Genomic DNA, 21,862 nt, shown 5'->3' on the forward strand with positions numbered 1-21,862 from the left:
GTGTCCACAACCGTAGCATCTGTAATTATTCCCAACAAGAAGAATTGCGGACAAAACTTTATCCTTTGCTTGAAAATCTTCTGCATATTCCACCAAATTTTTATCCAGAAGGCCTTAACCTTTTTACAAGTCCACCATACATGAAAATATGTTGCATCTTCATCACCACACCTCCAACATTTTGGTTGATAATTCGGATACATGCTTGTAAGCTTTTTAGGATCTAAATGCCATCTATAAAACATTTTATAAAAGTTCTCTCTTAGATTTTGAGCTTGTGTAAATTTTACATTCCTCACCCAAATCTTTTCCCACGTGTCCATTGTAATAGCTTCTTGAATATTTTGGGCCCATTTTATCATACAATCTTTAACAAGTTCTGTTTCTGAGTCAATCTCTATCAATGCAAGATATATCCGTTTAATATGTGCTGGACCCTGATTTCTGATTTGCTTTATCAGATTTTCATCAGTCATTGTAAAACCATTTTTCTGATCTTCTTTCCACCTGGCCCGTAGCTGAGTATATTGAAACCAATTCTGAACAATCTTCTCATCTCGCAAGAGACTATATGGTTTCAAACACCAGACATTTCTTTCCAAATTTAGAATCTCCTTGTATGTAGTCACATCATGTTTGAAACCAGCATGTATATTTTCTATTGCGTGTTTTGGAATTGCCCACAATGGTATCTTGCAGTCTAGCTTATGTCTGTACTTCTTCCAAACTCTCAGCAATGCCTGTCTTAAAATATGCACTCTAAACACATTATCTACCTTCTTATCATACAACAAATATGCATGCCAGCCAAACAACAGGTCGTGGCCCTCAAGATTTAATAATCTCTCTTGTGTCAAATTAATCCAATCACTTATACCTACTAACGCAGCAGCTTCATAATATAATTTAAGATTAGGCATTTTAAGACCACCTCTTTCACGAGTATCCTGCATGATCTTAAGTTTGACTCGTGGCCTTTTCCCTGCCCAAACAAATTTATTGATACCTCTCTGCCATTCTTCCAAGTTAGAATCTTTCTTAAGAATCGGTATCATTTGGAATAAAAACAAGAATTTAGGCAGGACGTTCATTTTTACTGCTGCGATTCGCCCCAACAAAGACAATTGCAATGTTTCCCAACTCTCCATTTCTTTTTGGATTTTTCCCCATAATTTTTCATAATTATTTTTATATAATTTTGTATTAGAGGGCGACAAAAGCACCCCCAAATATTTGACCCTTTTGACAATCTCAAATCCAGTTAACCCTTCTAAAAGGGTCTTTTGCGATGCTGTCATGTTTTTGGCCACAATTTTAGTTTTTTGTACATTAACTTTAAATCCAGAAACCTTCCCATATTGCATTGCACCCATTCATCTCTTATATAATTGCTCCCAAACAAGTAAACCACAATCCAACATGGGTGTTCAGGTGACCTTAGAAGGCCTTTTGTAGCTAGCTGACTGGTCAGAACGAAGTTCTGACTTTATGATACATGTGAATTCAGCCACTTAAGTCAATTTGACATAACAATACTCTGCTGGTGTTTCCTGATTGTACCCAAAGTTGCCTGGAATTAAATCTAAATCAGGGGTGGGAAGCTAAGGCCCTTTTATGACTTGTGGACTTCAATTCCCCAAAATTGGCTGGTTCAGGAATTCTGAGAGTTGAAGTCCACAAGTCATAAATGGGCCATAGTTTCCCACCTCTGATCTAAACTTTCAAATTGTTATTAGCCTGAACAGAATTCCAACTTGGAATTGTGACCTGCCCAAGTTGTTTGCCAAGATGGGCAGCTATAGAAATCAAACAAACATGCAAACATGTCACTTCCCAAACCCTTTACCAGTAGTGGTCACAGTATACAATACTGTGCATAACAAGTAACGTGTGTGCACACGCATCTGTGTGTTTTAATCAGGATGGATGCATATGTCTTATCTCTGAATGGTAATTAGAGAAAAGTAGAATATATATATTCTGCTGGAGAGTAACTATGCTTCCTTGATTTGAATTGTAGTTGAAGTCTTGATTCAAAATGCCAAGTCATGATTTGTTTCATTGTGGTTTGCTATATAAGCCACAGCTACACTATGGGGATGATCTTGCTTAGAGAATGGAGACTCAGAAGATATACTGAAGGTGTTCCCCCCCCCCCCGCTGCCCCAAGGAATCATGTTAATGTTAGCAACCCATTTGTGAAGCAGCCATTACAACGAAAGAACTGGAGAGGCATTTAAACGTAAGAGTTACAGTAATGAGTAATTTCAGCCTTCCTTGGCCAAGCTTGATAAATACATGACACAGTTATTACAAAGAAATACTATATGTACTAGGCTAGAACATTTGCAACTCTTTAGTTTCTAAGAACCGCTATTAAAGGGGGACAGCATTAAGATATATGATACAATTATCCATGGAATAATATGAAGTGGATAATTTATTCTTAAAATACCCAGTGAAGCTTTAAAACATATTTAAAATAGACAAAGAAAGGCACTCTGATGCACACAGAAAAAGGTGCTTCAGTGTGTGCTGATTAAGATCTGTTGGCAATTGCTTAAAGCTGCTGAATCTTCTAGATCACATGGCTGCCGTCTGCAACTGTAGGATGATCCCAAGAAAAGATGTATTTACATTTAGTGGTTGTAGACAAGGATCAGCTATGGATCTTTTGCACACTGAAGCATCTTTTCCCCTTCAAATCTGAGGTCTTGCACAGCCTTAAAAGAAAGCATTTCTTCCATTAACCTATGGGACTCATTAGCACGTGAGGGAAACTTACATTTTTTGTTGTTAGCTGCGAAGTCGTGTCCGACTCTTATGGACAACCTTCCTCCAGGCCTTCCTGTCCTCTACCATCTTCTGGAGTCCATTTAAGCTCACACCTACTGCTTCAGTGACTCCATCCAGCCACCTCATTCTCTGTCGTCCCCTTCTTCTATTGCCCTCAATCTTTCCCAGCATTAGGCTCTTCTCCAGTGAGTCCTTCCTTCTCATTAGGTGGCCAAAGTATTTGAGTTTTAGCTTCAGGATCTGGCCTTCTAAAGAGCAGTCAGGGTTGATCTCCTCTAGGACTGACCGGTTTGATCGCCTTGCAGTCCAAGGGACTCGCAGGAGTCTTCTCCAGCACCATAGTTCAAAGGCCTCAATTCTTTGGCGCTCAGCCTTTTTTATGGTCCAGCTTTCACTGCCATACATTGCAACTGGGAAGACCATAGGCTTGACTATACGCACTTTTGTTGACAGGGTGATGTCTCTGCTTTTTAGTGTGCTGTCTAGATTTGCCATGGCTTTCCTCCCGAGGAGCAAGCATCTTTTAATTTCTTGGCTACAGTCCCCATCTGCAGTGATCTTGGAGCCCAGGAAAATAAAATCTGTCACTACCTCCATTTTTCCCCCATCTATTTGCCAGGAATTGAGAGGGCCGGATGCCATGATCTTGCTTTTCTTAATGTTAAGTTTCAACCCAAGTTCTGCACTCTCCTTCTTCACCCGCAACAAGAGGCTCTTTAGTTCTTCTTCACTTTCTGCCATTAGAGTGGTATCATCTGCATATCTTCCTTCCTTCCTTCTCATTAGGTGGCCAAAGTATTTGAGTTTTAGCTTCAGGATCTGGCCTTCTAAAGAGCAGTCAGGGTTGATCTCCTCTAGGACTGACCGGTTTGATCGCCTTGCAGTCCAAGGGACTCGCAGGAGTCTTCTCCAGCACCATAGTTCAAAGGCCTCAATTCTTTGGCGCTCAGCCTTTTTTATGGTCCAGCTTTCACTGCCATACATTGCAACTGGGAAGACCATAGGCTTGACTATACGCACTTTTGTTGACAGGGTGATGTCTCTGCTTTTTAGTGTGCTGTCTAGATTTGCCATGGCTTTCCTCCCGAGGAGCAAGCATCTTTTAATTTCTTGGCTACAGTCCCCATCTGCAGTGATCTTGGAGCCCAGGAAAATAAAATCTGTCACTACCTCCATTTTTCCCCCATCTATTTGCCAGGAATTGAGAGGGCCGGATGCCATGATCTTGCTTTTCTTAATGTTAAGTTTCAACCCAAGTTCTGCACTCTCCTTCTTCACCCGCAACAAGAGGCTCTTTAGTTCTTCTTCACTTTCTGCCATTAGAGTGGTATCATCTGCATATCTTAAGTTGTTGATATTTCTTCCGGCAATCTTAATTCCAACTTTTGATTCCACTAACCCTGCCTTTCTCATGATACATTCATCAAGAACAGATCTGTCTTAAAAGACTCTGTGGTAACTCCAGATTGAGGTTATCATGCCTCCAAATACCAGTTGCAGAGGGGAATAACTGTAGCAGAAGATAGATCACGTGGTTGGCTACGTTGAAAAACCAGATTCTTGATTAAGATGAGCCAAGGCTTGATCTAGCAAAGCGATTCTTACATTCTTATAAGTATCTTAAATACTTTTACTCTAAGACCAGAGAATCTTGGGGCATAGGTCAAATTAGTAAATGGCAATGCAGATCCTATCCTTTTGAACATATCTGTATGATATTAACAAGTAAGCAAAGGGGATGAGGAATAATGAAGAGAAGGAGGAGGAGGAAGGGACCTTGGAGGTCTTCTAGTCCAATATGCTGCTCAGGCAGGAAACCCTATACCATTTCAAATGGTTGTCCAGTCTTCTTAAAAACTTCCAGTGTTGGAGCATTCTGGAGGCAGGTTGTTCCACTGATTGTTCTGTCAGGAAATTTCTCAATTCTAGGTTGCTTCTCTCTTTGATTAGTTTCCATCAATAGCTTCTTGACCTAACCTCAGGTGCTTTGGAGAATAGCTTGATTGCCTCTTCTTTGTGGCAACCCCTTTGTATCACGACATTCTGTCCATTATCTTGCAGTTAATAATAACCTCCCCCCACGGCACCCCCTACCTAGGACAGTTTGGTCATGCAAAGGGTCGGAAAAGAGTCAAATATGTCAAAAACGTGATTGAAAATAGTGATCACCCTGCTCTCAATTTTAATGTACTGTGTATGTAAAGGGGAAACAACAAAGGAGCTGCACACAACTGACATGTGACTTCAGGGAGGATACTTTTAGAAAATGAGAAAGACAAAAAATGGAAAAGTAAAATCAAGATCAAATCCTTACTCATTTTAAAAGATTATTGTAAACCATAATAATAGCTCACCTAGAATGTATGCCACAGGTCAGAAATAACTGATTTATTCTTTATTTTTCTTTCTCTCTATATAGTGGGTTTCTTTCTTAAGAATCCTTCCTTTTTTTCTTTCTGCCTCCCTCCCTTCTTTCCCACCTCTCTTTACACATGTAATAGTAACAAAAAGGAAAAAATCTAAGAGCTCATTTTTTTATCTCTCTCATAATAAAACTCTTTACTTTCTGCTAATATCAGGTTTCTTTTAGAACATTACAGGTCCAGACTGGACTAGGCTAGGATTGTCTTTTGTTTTATTATTGTTTCTTCTTAGCAATTTAGCAAACTTGTTAAAAAAACAGAACTGTATAAATTCAAGGGCAAACAAAATAAACTCAGCTTTTCTGTAACAGCTTTTCAAGTATGGTTTAGGATCAAAGGATTCCTAAGAGTAACATCAATCTACTTGCTGTTCTTGAATTGCTGCTTTGTGCCTTAAATAAAGGCACTTTGTTTTCAAAACCTTGTTTTATTACAAACTGCTGCTATTCTACAATGTCTCTTTGGAATTTCACTGTTTTTTCATAATTCCTCTGAGTGTTTGAGAATACAACTGAAGATAAATCTGTTCTAGTCAGAGAGGTTATATCTGAACTTGGTTTTTTTCATATTTCTAATTCATATTTAAATGAGCCAGCTCTTTATATGTTTTATAGATTAGCTTACTGTTTCCTTTTTCAAATTTTAGTTTCAGAGGAAATATTAAAAAATGTTTATCTGAACAGTTGCATCTTATGAATGGTTCAAAAGAACTTCAAATTAGATACTGAAGAAAACCCATAAAATCAATAAAATTGAAGGAAGTAGGGTTTTGAAAGATGGATTCAGAAATGATGTTGGAAGGATTTGCTAACTAGAGCAATTGCTTTGTAATGCTGATCACCATGCTTGTTGGTCTTGCACTTAATATGACTTCACAGTGACACTATTCCCAGGCAGATATTTTAGTTTATTAGGATTTGGTCCACATCCTGCATACAATAACTGGACTCACACCTCAGATTGGAAGTAAGGGAAATCAAAGACAGTTCTATGAAAACAGTGAGTAGACCACTTCCTTGGAATCTCTTAATGAGAATGGAAAATCACTTATTTGCTTCAGTCAGTTGATCCTTGTGAGGAGACTGCAAGTCAATGATTTTCTGCAAGTTTCAACATTCAGACATTACAGGATTACCATATTGTTTGAAACTGGCAGAGACTTTTAAAGGACTGCTTTTAAGCTGTGAGAGAACTTTGGAATTAACAGATTTGAAAATGCAGAGTGAGTCTATCTTCAATCCTGAATGGAAAAAAAATTGATCAAAAGTTTTAAGAATTTAAAGAATCTGAAATAAACAGCAAGGAGATTTCAATTTCAGAATGTTATAAACAGAGTAAAAATACTAAATTTTTTACAAATACAGTAATTATAAAGCACTAACAGTTTCTTATGGGAAATAGACCAATTTTGATTATTACAAGACATGTTTCATATATTTCATGATTTCAAAAACTGGATGCTAGAGGGAATTGTTTTTTAGGTAGAGGAATCATACAGGCATATAAGACGATGCAAAACATGACAATAAAAATATTGAAGGAAACTTTTGAAGAATGGAATCAGAAAACAATAGTCTCAATATCGACAATGTCAGTACTGTAATAATGTCTGCTTCTATGGATAGACTATATCCAAAAGATATTACTACATAAATTTCAGATGGAGAACAAATCTTACGTGACAAAATAGAGATCATATTGAAAGTGAATTTACAACTGATAGGCTGAAAGAATGATTTAGAAATGGACGTTCTACAAAAGAAACTGGCTGAGGTGTTGAAATTTAGGAGGGAAATAAAAATGACAAACCAAGAGTGTGACTTAGATAATTTTTTCCAATTAGATTTACAAAAGAGGCTTGTTAAAATATTGAAAAACTCCGTGGTACGGGGCAAAGAAGAAATGAAGAAAAATCAAATCCTACAACAATATTTGATTAAGAAGTAAAAGGAAGGAATACAAAGTTGGTTTATTAGACCAAAATTAAAGCAAGATGTGTTGGTATTTCTGGTTATCTTTTCTGGACTTTCTATTGACACTAGGACTAAAAAGATGATGTTTTATAAATTTGTTTATAGATAAGAGATGGGACATGAGATGAAGAAATAAATATTTGTAACTTTAGAGAGGGGAAGAAACCTACGATAATCCACTGTCCATACGTTTGACAAATTAATTTCTTATATAGGGAAGGCAGGAAAAGGGAAACAACAATTTTAATACCATATAATGAGTGAATAGGAAAAAAGATAAACTTGCCATTTTAATCATATGCAAATTATTGCACAAAGGTGTGACTACATACTTTTAAGATGCATCATTCATAGCAAAGCAAGAAGAAAAGCATTTCTAAATACAAAGTATGGCACTGCTTTTCATGTCCATTTCGTTATATCAAATAGTAATTTATTTTCAAATAAAATTTGAGAAGAATCCTGCAGTAGCTGAACAGCCCATTTAGTCCAGCACTTTGTGTCACATAATGCTTGACCAATTATTAGTTGTTGTTTTTTGAAAGCTTACCAACTAGGAAAGGAGGATGGTAGCTCTTCTATACTGTTATTCTCTGACAGCTAATAATCAAGACACACAATACTTTGTTCTTAAGCTAGTAGCATCAAGATAAGTATCTCTTGGTAGCCCCAAACTCCATGGATATGGTGTAGAATGTAGATTTACCATATCTGGGTCACAACTGAATGACCAACCACTAGATGGTGCCAAAGACATACTAATTCTTTGGGTTGAAGGCATCTAGATTTTCCCAGGCCCTATTTGGGGGTTCCATACATACAGATTATTTTTAAAGCCATCTAAACAATTAGCATCCTGTTTGCTTTGTTCCACCACTAGGGATGGCAAGAGGATTAGGGACAAGGTTTCTATAGCTTTATAGCCAGATTTGTACAAAAAGTGTTCAAGTCATAATGTAGTTTGTTTGGATTTTGCTTAGCATGTTGCATGAATTTGCTCAATAAGGATGCTAACTTATGGTTTATGGATTAATATGTTAGCTAATTAATTTGTTCAAACCATAATAAAATAAGCATGATTTAGCAATGAGTACAAGCACATCCTAAAAGATTCAACATGAGCTCAATGTACAACTTACATCTGCCAAAATTTTCCCTTCCTTAGATATGGAAGATGCAGATATTTTTTATACAATACCACCCACACTTGTATTTGCCCAAATAAATAAAAAGCATGAGAGGAAGCAGATACTAATTTGCAGTGAACACTGCTGAGAATGAAACATTATCTTGAAGAATGCAGACAATTACCTAATCTGGCTTTATGACTATGTGGGGCTGTAATTCCCAACTTTCGTAATCTGTATAACTTTGAAAAAAATAGGATTAATGTAAGCTATAGCAGTAAAACAAATATAACAATAAAAACCAAACAGGTACATGAGTTCTCTGAGCTTGAATTATAGAAGCATTTCTATTTCATGTATTCTGCAATGGCCTCTTCATTTTTTGAAAAGTTTCCAGAAACTATCTTCTGTCCATACGACTAAGAAGGAAAAGATTTTTACCCATTACATTAAACATTAAAATCCACTGGTAATTCTTGATACTACACTGAAACTTGGGAGTGGGGAGGCAACAGGTTGTACAGCCAAGGAGATTGCAGTCGTGCAATTATTTTATATAAAATTCAGTAAATAATCCAAGCCTGGGTCTACCCAGGACTAAGTCCAAATAAATTACTCTGAGGCAAACAGAAACAAAATCTTAATCTATAGCGAACAGGTTGAGGATAGGTTGTAGTAGACCTCACTGAACCAAGCAAAACATACTTCCAGATAGATATGTCAGTCACTATCCTATTACTTTTGTATGTAATTTAAAGGCAGCATCAGTCTACAAATGACATGAACCTCCTCCAGGTTTTTAAGAGACCTTTTCCAGATTATGAATTTTGACAGCAGTTGACTCCATACTCACATACTAATATACAATAGTTTTACAAACCAGTCTTAGGTACTGTGATTTTATAGGGTGTCCTAACTCTGTTCTTTTTCTTGTTATTTGTATCCTGCCTGTTTATATATAATTCGAAGCAACAAACACACCTAATCCACCTATTTTCTCCACAATAACTTCTGAGGTGGTTGGGCTGATAAAGTGACTAGCCCAAAGTCACCCAGCCGGCTTTCATGCCTAAGGAGTCCTAGTTTAAGCTGTTGCTTTAAAAAGACTATTTCCACTGAGCTTTCCCTCTCCCGTTTTACATTGAACCTTGCATTCATTTAAATCCTGTGCAAGATATTCTAAGTGTGGATGATCTAGTAAATATTTTCACAGTAGCAATTTTCATCAATAGTAGGCATGTCCAACCTTTTGGCTTGCTGGGCCACAATGAGTGGAGAGGAATTGTCTTGGGCCGCATATAAAATAAATATATAAAATATGTATCTATATATCTATCTATATCCCTATCATTCTAGAAAGAACGTAGGAAAAATTTGCTCTTTATTACGGCTTACAAAATACGAATTTCAAACACCCAGCCAACCACAAGATGTCAGACTTTCCTTAATGACATGTTATGGTCTTCTAATCCTTGCAATCCAAATAGCGTTGCTCATTCAGAAGCAGAATTTGCGCACGGCACATGCGCCACTTAGTTTAGGATTGCGCATGCGTAGTAAAAGAGGTGGCCTGGCCATTTTGCTATCATGGCAAGATCAAACTCCGAGGACGGGTCGGTCGAAGCTGATTCATCAGGAATCCCTCCTCCCATGGAGGGTCTGCAGTTGATCCAGCAGGGAGCCGAAGCCCGCCTCTACCGGGGCCAATTCTTAGGCAGGCCGACCGTGATGAAACTCCGATTCCCGAAACATTACCGGCACCCAACGCTGGATGAGAGGCTCAGCCACAAGCGAACGGCGCAGGAGGCCCGTTCGTTGCTACGCTGTCGACGAGCAGGTGGGGCGGGGCTTAGCTAGGGATTGGATGAGGCAGGAAGTGGGTGGGCTGTTCTTGACGGCCAATCAAAGAACACCGGATCCGCTCTCCCCCCCCCATGAATAAGTAAAAGAGCAGCAATTGTACTATGTTCTAAAATAGGCTAAAGCAGGGAGATCGCAAAAGCGCTTGATTGACAAAGGAAAATATATATGAATATATATGTTGTTGTCCTTGGGATATTGATCCGTTTTTACTAAAACTTGATTCAAGTTTTTTTCACTTCCATTTATTGGAGATGCTATCTGAAATACGTAGCTAAGGAAGTAGATCTAATTTTTTAAAATGTAATGGATAGGTTAAACACGTTTGAATGTGTCTTATTTGGAGAAGATATACCACCACTTATTTGGAGTATTACAAAAATCCCTCTTCTATAATACTTTCAAATTTAATGTATTTTATTTGCTGTCATCAATTTCTCACAAATATTGCCATAATATGGGAAGTGTTAATGGTAGGAGCCAGTAATGTATTGAGTATCTTCCTGATCAAGTATGGCTTGTGTTTTACATTTTCACAATTAAATTTACTAAACCAGTTGGATATCAGACTGCTAGAAGTTGGATTTTTGCTTGGGGTAGTGGTTATGACATTATGACCTTCATTCTCAGCCATGGACGCTCACTGGGTGATTTGGAGGCAGCTCTTCATTTCAGCCCATATTCCTCTTTAGAGGCGTTGGACAAAAATGGAGGGCAGAGTGCTATGTTAGTGCCCTTGAGCACCTGGAGGAAAGAGAGGATGCAAGTTTTAATGTATAAAACGTGCCAGCCTTAAAATATTTTTTTTCTGTTTTAAAACATTTCTTAGCCATATCTTGTCAGTACATGAGCATTCCCAGTTTCTCCTGTATTTTTTTTAAATTCTGAAAGTTCTCATAATAGCCAGCTGTAGATAACATGGCAAGGTATTGATTGTTAACTACTTTAAAGCTCAAAAACAAGAAAGATAACGCATACAGTAGGACATGCCTGTGATAAGGGAAAGGGTAGAATGGTAACAATTTTGTCTGGAAGAAGGGTGAGCACTGAACAGAATATCAGTCTATCTCCTATTATGATATAATACACAGGTGTCAAACTCACCGCGTCACGTGTTGCATCATATCGTGACTTTTTGCATTACTGGAGCTGAGGTGGGTGCGGCCTCCATATGATGCAACCAGCTCGCGGATCGCCAGTTTGACACCCCTGGTATAATATATTCCATCCAAAACTAATGGTTTTTACTGTCCTCTTTTTAGGGATTTCTGCACCCGTTGTGTACTTTGTGGACTATGTTGCTAACTGTATATATCTTGAAGATGTTGTAGGATCAACTACTGTTCGGGACTATATAATCTCCCAGCAGCAATCTGGTGAAGGGATCAGCAGTCTTATTCAATTAGCTGAAAAGATAGGTGAGATATTGGCACGAATGCATGATGAAGACCTCGTCCATGGGGATCTCACAACTTCTAACATGCTTTTGCGACCACCAGAGGAGAATCTGGAGTTGATGTTAATAGATTTTGGACTAAGTTTTATTTCTGGCCTTCCTGAGGATAAGGGTGTTGATTTATATGTTTTAGAGAAAGCCTTTTTGAGTACCCATCCAAACACAGAAGCTCTGTTTGAAGCACTTTTGAAGAAATACTCAGCTGCATCTAAAAAATCAATTCCGGTGATTAAAAAGCTGGATGAAGTACGATTGAGGGGAAGAAAAAGATCTATGGTTGGATAAAGAATGTAGACAACACAGGGAGAAAAGGAAGAAGAATAATTTTATATGTGTTTGAAATATTTCCATTTATATCTAATAATAAAATTGAATTTGGCCATTTAATTTCATATTTATGTAGTAGAACTTTATTACTAGGATTTATATAATGATAGTAAAAAATTCAACAACAGAAGTTGGTATTTTCTTCTTTGTAATCTGTTTATTTCCTGAATCAGTCGGAATTTGACCCACAATCCTATTGTGAAGATGTAAATCCTTGACGTAATATCTTATACAACTCAATCATATGTTTCAAGTAGTTTGGGGCATTTCAAGGTTTGCAAGTGCCTATTAATCTCTTAAGATTTTATTTGCATCACTCTGTTTTATGCCAAGAGTACATTTATGGCCGCAGTAAAAAGTACTGTTGGATATTCCTAAGTCTACTGCCATCTGTGGTGTTAGATTCATTTCTTAGATTTGCTGCCCATTTTGCCTTGGGCAATTGGATAGGAATATCCCTTTTTTCCTGTCAGACTTCCTGTCCCCTTGACTACTTACTCCTTTGATAAGTATTTTTAATAGGAACTGCATAATGCAAAACAAAAGGTCAGCTCCATCCTCATATTTATTTCCAAGAAAGTTTCTGATTTGCTTACCGTAATTTTTTATTTCTGCAGTTCAGTACTTTGTCTTGATGCATATTCATCTGTCTAGAATTAAAAGATAGCTAAGTGTACTTGGGGAATGTGGCAGGTATCATTCTGGTATATGAGTAAGTGGGAATGTCATTCATAGTACCTCTATTGTGATTATGCCCCTGGGGTTCTTGATATTTCAAATGCATATTATTCCAGAGAGGTTGAGGGTCATAAGTCTATCTTTCACGTAAACCCACTTTGAATCGAATGAAGTTTGTTTCTAAATATATCCATGGAAGATGAACTATCTGACTGCAGTTCTGACTACTGGAAGAAATGAACAAGAAATGCCTCTTGTTTATTTTTGTCTTTTAATTTAAATGAATATCCTGTTGAAGCTATAGGAAAGAAATCATGTATCGCCCGAAGGGCTACTACAGATTAGATGCTAGTCTAGACGCATATTATAGATTCCCCCTCTAATACATTTCCCCCCTTCAAATAATAGCAGAATCACTTCAGGGTTTTTCAAGAAATAGAAAAGGTACTAATGTTGGATTTCCTTTAAAGTTGGAGCTTATTTGAGCTTTCAGAATAGAAAAATTAAAAAATTGTACAGGCTACGTTGCCTTCTCAGAAACCTCAGAAGTTCAACCTTTTAAAGTATATATTTGTATAAATTGTTAGAAATTAATAGCATTTAGCAGTTGCTTCTTATGAAGTTGCTGAAATGAAATAAATTATGGAAATTCATTTATAGAACATTAAAGTTACATTTTTCCCATTTCTCCTGTAGCAGCTCTTGCTAAATAGATGATAAAGATACAGTATACATTGGCAACTTTTATTATTTCTATAAATAATTCAAGACGGTGAACATACCTAATACTCCTTCCTCCAGTTTTTCCCTACAACAACTGTGAGGTGAATTGGGCTGAGAGGGTATGAGCCAGCCATGTGGCTTTTCTTAGGATTATGATTAAATAATTAAATTGTATTAAAATTTATTTATTAAATTAATGGAATTTGACAGATTTTCTTCTGCAAGTTTCTTGTAATAATCATCTGGCAGGTAAATATTCATTTCCCAACATGCAGGGTTTCCCAGAATTAGAGGTACAAATGCGCACAAAAAAATCTTTACCTATTCATTGCCTGCCTGTTATGAAGCTGTTAAGAGTATACAATACTTAGCAATGCAAAAGTGGCAATTCCAATAAATATGTCATCTTCCATAAAAGATTTATATCTTTTTTCCCATTTGGCAAACGATACAGTAAGTAGAACGCTGAGGTCGTATCATACAGTAGTAGTAGCTTTAGAAAAATAAAATTAGCTTAGTTCTGTGTGGATTTAGGACCTGAGGTAAATTTCAGCCATGGGCAGATGCATGGATGCCAAATTTCTACAAATAGTTGCCAAAGCCTCAGAAGAGGGAGAAAAATAATAGATATTAAGAAGGCAGATACAAGTGAGGTGTTTTAGTTAGGAAAACTAGTGGGAAAGGATTAGTTTTCCTCCCTGCATATTCCGTATAGCACAGTACGAGATTTCTGTGTCGCCTTCGCTCTCCTATTCAAGGCGTGGCGTTACATGCGGCAGGTTGTCTGCTGGGTTCCTTAGAGACATTACACTGGAGTAAGCGAGTGCAGCAGCGTCCTGGTTTACATCTGCTCTCTTAGGCAACTCTTCCAAAAGACTTGGTGGGGGCGATGGACTGGATTTACTTTGAGGGTAAAGGTTCCTTCTCCGAACTTGTGGGTTGGTTTCCGAACGTTTCGTTACCAGGCTCCGAGAACGAACCTTCACCCTCACCTACATCCGAGCTACAGATATTCGCCACTATTGGATTTACTTTCCCGGAGGGTTGCAAATGTCGAAATATCGTATAAGCTTCATGAAAGGCCATACACCCAGGGGATGAAGCTGATCGTCACTCCAGAACGATGGTTACGACTCTAGAAAATGTATAGAACGGCTTGGCGGAATCTGCTTCCATTTTATTCGCCTAAAAACAACGCCGCTGCTTCCAAACTACCGTGGCGCAGCGGCAACGAGCAACTGCAGTTAGTTATGAAAAGCTCAGCGGGTATCGAGTTCGAGACCGCGCTCTGTCTGTCTCCCGTCTCCCTGCAAGCGTCCTAGCGCCTGAGACTGCTCGTGTCAGAGGCGTATTCACTTACTTGCTAGAAAAGTTGCTCCAGGCCAAGTGCCCATTTCCCCGTGGATCCAGGGTTCCACCGGCCAGGGCATAATTTTAACCTGCTACGATCACTTCTCCGGTTCCCAATTTTTTCGCGTTCCTTGCACGAGGGATGTAGATGCCCCAGGACCCAAACAAGGGGCAGAACTTTCTCTACCCCAATGCCAACCTCATGCCTTTCTTTCTGAATAGCCATAGATCTCTTCCAGCATTTTTTGTCATGGGCATGTCTAAACCATTGTTTTTCAAACTTTTCCCAGAATTCATGGCTGGCTGGGAATTCTGGGAGTTGAACCCATCCATCTGAAAGCTGCCAAGCCTGGTCTAGAGCCGTTTTCTGCAGTCCCTGAACCACATGGAAACATGCCAGTTTTAAAATGTGCTGCCTGCATTATTGGCCCCTAGTGTAGGATTAGGAGTTCTGACCACAAGAAAAGCTGACTGAGTGGGGAAGAAAGAGAAGGGAGCCAAATCACTAAGATCTTTTATGAGGCTGGAGAATTGGTGCCAAAGCAGCTACACTCTCTGATTATAAGAACAGGAGGGGGAAGAAATGTGGGGGAAGTCTAGACTGTAGGGGCCAGTTCTCTTCCTTTGCCCCCTTAATTCTCTCAATCTCAGCAAATATAAGATATGTAGACCTCAGTTCTCAAAATTTCCTAGTCAGCATGCTAGTTGAAGTTCACATGTCTTAAGTTTGCTGAGGTTGAGAAACAATGCTCTAGGCCAGGGGTAGGCAACCTCGACTCTTTTATGACTCATGGACTTCAACTCCCAGAATTCCTGAGTCAGCATAACTGACTCAGGAATTCTGGGAGTTGAAGTCCATGAGTCATAAAAGAGCCGAGGTTGCCTACCCCTGCTCTAGGGAGTTGGGTGGGTGGGTGAGCTGAAGAGCCCCTTCTCTTCCACTTGCTTTAAAGAACAACCACCACAAGTAGTTCATATTCACTATCAACACTGGAGCTTAGAGGAGTTTTTCAAGCATGCTGGCTGGGGAATTTTGGGAGATGAAATCCACACATCTTAAAAGTTATACCAAGTTTGAAAAATACTGACTTGGAATATTTACTAGCTAGAATATGTGTGTGAGAGAGAGGGAGAGAGAGAAGGTCAAGATATTTTTGCAATTCAAGCTCTAATGTGTGTTACGTGCATGGTGGCTGTAACCAAATCACAGGTACCATCTTGACTTTTTTGACCCCTTAATAGATATCTCTGCTGAAGCTCACAGACAGATTTACTCCTGTTTTCCACAAGCATTTATAATTTCAGCAAACTTTTTTATTTTCAGTGCTGCTTAATCAGGTGCTTTATATTTTTACAGGGTGCCAAAAAAGCCCAGCTCCCTTGAGCCTATGCTCTCTTTCCTAATTATGTTCCTTAACACTAGGAAACAAAAAAAGGCCACAATCTTGTTTTCAGGATTAATTAACTTCTAGTAATCACAGACAGCATTTACAATAGAAAGCCTAATCTTGTATAAGCTATTTTCTAAAGAGTTTCAGTTTGCAATGTGAGGATCATCTAAATCAGGGGTGTCAAACTGCCGGCCCGCGGGCCGGACGCATCGCGACGAAACCGCGCCCACCCCATTGCCGGTAATGGGGAAAAAGCTCTGATACGTTGCGCGACGTCATGTGACGTCGCAAGTTTGACATGCCTGATCTAAATAAAGTGATGGAAATCTGATAATCTACATTATGTTGATTTTCTTCAGCTGGACCCAGTAATCCTTTCTTATATAAAAAAACATTTGAAAGAAGTTGCCAAGTTTGAAAAATATTGGCTTAGAATATCACAGAACTGGACAATGGCCTGTTTTCATCCAACAGGGCTCACTCCAGAAATACTCTGAATTCCCATGGCCAGTTGAGTTAAATTGCTGAACCACACATTTTTCTCCTAGTTTGAGCCATGTGATTTGGTTCCAAGATAAGGAACCATTAAATGTTGGGGTCTCTCACATAGACTCTGTAATTGGCACCAATGGTTTGTACTCCAGAAGCCTTCTGAGAGTTACATTGATGATGGAAATTGAGAAATATGAGGCTTACTTGCAGGGCAGAACACAGAGCATTAAAATATAATGTAGAAATTGTACATACATATTTAGAAGCATGCTGAGTCCTGTCTGTTTGAACAGCTGAATTGATAAAATCTTTGACCAAACAACATGGGGGCTGAAACGAGGGCAAAAATGCACTCTTGATAAAGCCACGTGAATAGAAAAGCAGTGAGGCAGCAACTTAAATGTGACCTGACCTGCATTCTGACACTCTTTCACTGCAGGATGCACAGCAGCACATTTTGGCTTTCCGTCTGAAATGGTCATCTGTGAAAATACCACATACTGTGGCAAGGAGATTAAAATTTGCCTACAGAGAGCTTTGAAGAGGTTCATTTCTAATTATTAATGTTATGGTGTAGCTATTACAATCAAAGCCATGACTGTTCCCTGTGACTGCAAGTAATGTGAACACGGACAGATCGGCCCCCGGATTTTACAGCTGGTGGGACCTCTGAGAGGCAAAGTACTTCTGACCCTGTTTGCACAGCACTGTTAACTTGCAAACACTCCAACCCAGTTAATTAACCTCAACAACAATTAACTCAGAGGGAGTTAACTTCAGTGCTAAGCGCCCCAGGACTACACTAACTCACTCGTTCTGGTCAGTAGTGTCATGCAAACTGCTAACTGGGGAAAATAATTGTTCATTTCCACTTCTGAGGCAGAACTGAAGCTCTAGAATGGTCCATGAAAATGGAAGTTCACCAGACATGAGGCCTCCATCTCCTGCTTGTCCTTTTCCTTTGGGTACATTGTGGGTGGATGAAATGGAACTGAAGATGTTGGTGTGTTAAGCCCACTTGATACAGCCTACGATGGTGCTAACCTTGAATTTTTTTAATTTACCCTGGTAACCAAAATAACACAAATGGTATTCACCTTCTTTTGAAGTTTCTTTCTGTACTTCAAAATGACAGATTCCGAATTAAATAAGTTAATGGGATATTTTTCCCCCAAATTAGGAACTCTTGATTATTTCCTGGGAGAAATAATCAAATTACACCTGGAAGTAATTTGCAGCTGGCAACAAGAGTAGAAATTATAATGGCCTGTCTACTAGAATCAGGGTGTGTGACTTCCCAGGTGGAAAAAAGACTTATTTTGAGAAATGAGGAAGAATGAATATTGGTAAAAAATACTTGTGGATTTACTCAGCAGTAAAAACAAAATGCCACAGCTAAGTGCCGATGATTGGATTAAGCATTCAGGCTGGAATAATAATTGCACTTATTTTTGCAAATGCAAAATTGTAAACGGGTAAAAACAGTGACATCCATTTAAGGTGAGTACTTGGGATTTTTTTTTAACAAAATGATTTCTGGGGATTTTGTTTTAAAACGGGTGTCAAACTGGCGGCCTGTGGGCCAGATGTGTCATGAGCAGGCCACGCCCACCCCAGCTCTGCAAAGGCAAAAAACATCCCGTTACGTCATGATACGTCATGTGACGTGATCGAGTGTGATACCCATGTTTTAAAAAAACAATTGGTAAAAGGGGATGATATTTCCAGATTCTATTGCTGTATTCTGATTTCCTTGCCTAAGTTTGCTTATTTTCTATTACTTTCAGATTAATGCAGAGACTATGCCCTGTTTAGGATGACTGTGCCTCAGCCAGGCTTCCTTGCCTAAAAGTACTCTTTATTTAAGGAAGGAAGCTGTTTAATATAAGCAGTTAATTTACTTTGAAAGGCAGGGGTATCTGCACATTAAAACTGAGTGGAGCTTTTACTGTATTGCCACAGGTCTCTTGACCTTTTGACCAAACCATACAGGCACACCTGTTTTGAAGCATATGTTCAACAAATGAAAATTGCCCTCATTTGTATTTGTGCCTTTAATAAAAGATTGGACAACTGAAATCAGCAAGTGATTATTTTCACAAGAGTAAAATTACTAATTAATATCTATAAAACAAGCTGCTGTTAAAGATACAGTTACAATGACTGCAGTTAAAAGTCGGCAACCTGAAAACCTGAATATATTTTACAAATATTTTCTATATTGATGGAAACTTGAACAGTATTTTTCAAATGGAAATGAATACAATATAATGTAAAAGGAAACCAAGTAGCGTAATTTGATTGAGCATCGACTTGAAAAGTGAAATATTGTCCACAGCCAACAGATGTCGCTCTCCCTTTTTCAACTAAGCTCTGGTCATTGTTCCTTCTCCAGCTGTAGAATTTATATATATTTTCTTTATTTAATGAAAAGAGAACAAAGGGAGGAAAACAGTAGAAAAGAACTGTTACAGTAAAATTATATATTATAAACGCTGATTTGTATTTCACCTTTAACATGTAATTTAAAAAGGTATCTTCAATGACAAAGAAAATACTCTGCAACAAATTTTCCTATATAATACCTGAATATATCTTTATATACAGATGTAGGCATTTGGGCATGTATGGGGTTTCTAATGAAGTAAACTACAACTGATTTGGCTACAATGGTCTGTACAATTTAGAAGATGCATTTCTTATGCTCAAATAACTTTATATTCCACTCTCCTATTAAAAATCACAAATTAACTTATAGCTCTGATTCTTTAGAAAGTACATCCATGTGTGATCATTAAGAGTTGACATCAACTTGATGGCATATAAATTTAATAAATAAAAAATAAATTAAAAATGATTTTTAATAATAAGACATCAAATACAAAATCCAAAGAACTAAAGGCAATGCAATTGAAAAGTTGTTCATTTGTGTTGTTCATGTTGGCAGTGCCAACACCATAAAGCTCCTTTTGTATGTACTGCCAGATTCATCTAGTTGTTAAATGACTTACATATCAGCACCATCTTAAATGTGAAAATCAGTGGGAAGACAGTGAGCATCACAGAGAATAAGTATGATTTTGATGTTATGTTTTATTTTATAATTATGCCACAGTAATATTCCAGCCAATCTAAAGCCTCCCAAAAATCTTCCACAACTCAGAAAAGAATCTAGATCAGTGGGATGAACAGACCCAGATGATCCATTGGAATCTAAGAAGATGTTAGAATATTGTTTTTTTCATCATTAGATCATACTTTTAAATATTGATGTTTTTTATAATGTATCTAATATATTGATTTCTAAGTGCTATATTGTTGTCATATACATTCTAAATAAATAAATAAACATTTTATATTGGGGGTTTAGACCCAATTGTTTTGACTGAACTGGTGATTGGCAGGGCTATTTCCTGCTGACTCGTGATACAGAGAAAAGAGTAGACTGAAGCTAGAAGAGTCAACCAACCAATTTGCTTATCACGTGCTTCATATGAAAAATCAGGACAGCATTATACTGGCATGACTGGGAACAAACGCAATAGAAGCTGAATAGGGATCAACAATGGAGGCAGTAGTATAGTAGTACTGATACTATAGTTTTCTGCAAGGTAATGCTATAATTCAGCAGTTGGAAAAGATCCTATTCCATAAAGGTGAGCACCTGGCACTACAATTATCCAAAGTTAGCAGGGCATTCTGAGATGCCGTCCACCAGAAGTTTCATTTCTGATTGTTTTGTGACTTGAGGATTTCCTTCTTTCCAAATTAATCCAATAATTATTCAATTGAGCTTTTCCTGTGTATACCTCCAGTGTAAGGTGCAACTTCAGCTCACTGTGATAGAATTGTTTTACAGCTAATATATAATTCTATCTCTTCCATCTAGTACTTCCATCTCTCTTGCTGGATAGTTATGTAGGAAGTACAAAGCTTGTCTGTCACTGTTACAAGGTTTGTTTATCAATGTCTAGAACAAGTACTAAGAAGTATTACGGATACCATAAAAATAGAAAGAGTTTAGTTGTTTCGTTTTCTTGTTATGGAGATTTTTTTCTTAAACACATCAGATCAGTGAGGCTGAAGGCAAATCCAGCTGATAATTGTCCTTCACTCTCTTATCTTTCTATGCTTTGATATCTTCTTCTACTGTATTTCATGATAAAACGTGGCATGAAAGTGGTATTTTTTTCTTTTTCCCTGTAGCTGAGATTCTCTTATTAGCTCCCTTGTTGAAATGGCTGGTTTTGCATTGCCTTCTTGTCAATTTTCTCTGTTTATGGAACTGAAAAGCTATAGTGCCTGATTTTTTGTAATGTATCAGTTATGGCAAGATTTGCTTATGTATAAATTGTTATTTTATGAGGCAAACTTTGGGTACAAAACAATTCTCCTAAATTACATCTTTTTGCTGCATGCTTCACTTTATATGCATAAAATAAGTGAACATATGTACATAAATCCTTGCATTCATCTGGAATGTAGACACATTCATAAACCTGACAGTGGAGTGCTTGGTTTTGACAACATGACCAACTGTTTTATTTAAAAAACAGCATGTTGTGTGAATCCAAAGACCCAGTCATTTCTGGCTCAGGATCCAGCTCCTATTAAGTATAAATAACTCAATTGTTCTGTGTGATTTACTTTAATTCAGACAGCTCACATTATGCATGAAAAAAGGATTAACATATGATAATTGTCTGAAGAAGCCTTAGATGACCCTATAGAATGAGGGTTTTCAAGGCACAGCCATACATTTTCAAATGCACCTATGAGTTCTGGAATTTCCCCAGTGTTAGCTATGATTACATCCTGACTTAGTAGATGGAGTAAATTTGCATATTTTCCCTTCATTTTTTTCTAGCAAACTCTTTTTTTTTATATGTAAGTTAGCCTTTGACATGGAAAACATAGCTGCTGACTCAGCCCTAGTAACAGAGCTTTGACATTTGCACAGGTTCTGGCTAAGATCTTTTCAAATAGAAGGATCTTTATTACACAAGAGCACATTATCAATTGTTGCCAAATTGTTTCAGTGTAGAATTGGTGCTTCCTTATTCTGGATAAAGAGGGTGAACCTGCCACCAGACTAAATGAATGGTCAGAGAGCATAGGATCATGTTCTAAACAGGTTAATAAATAGAAGTACTGTAACCCAAATATTCATTTACTAAAATAACTTAAGTATACATGTCCAGTGTTTTTCAATGGAACTGTTCTTTACAGGATGCCTTATCAACTGTTTATATGTAACCTTTGACAT

General features: G+C 37.8%; 1 protein-coding gene across 1 annotated transcript; it reads left to right on the plus strand.

The window, feature by feature from the left end:
* Positions 1-9,788: 9,788 nt before the first annotated feature.
* TP53RK (TP53 regulating kinase) lies at positions 9,789-12,071 on the plus strand. Its single transcript, XM_081325317.1, has 2 exons — positions 9,789-10,156; positions 11,442-12,071. The coding sequence occupies exons 1-2, from the start codon at positions 9,907-9,909 to the stop codon at positions 11,918-11,920; spliced, it is 729 nt and encodes a 242-aa protein (XP_081181443.1). The 5' UTR covers positions 9,789-9,906; the 3' UTR covers positions 11,921-12,071.
* Positions 12,072-21,862: the final 9,791 nt, after the last annotated feature.

The sequence above is a fragment of the Vipera berus genome (genome assembly GCF_964194415.1).
Source record: "Vipera berus genome assembly, chromosome: 3".
In the NCBI taxonomy this organism is placed as follows: Eukaryota; Metazoa; Chordata; class Lepidosauria; order Squamata; family Viperidae; genus Vipera; species Vipera berus.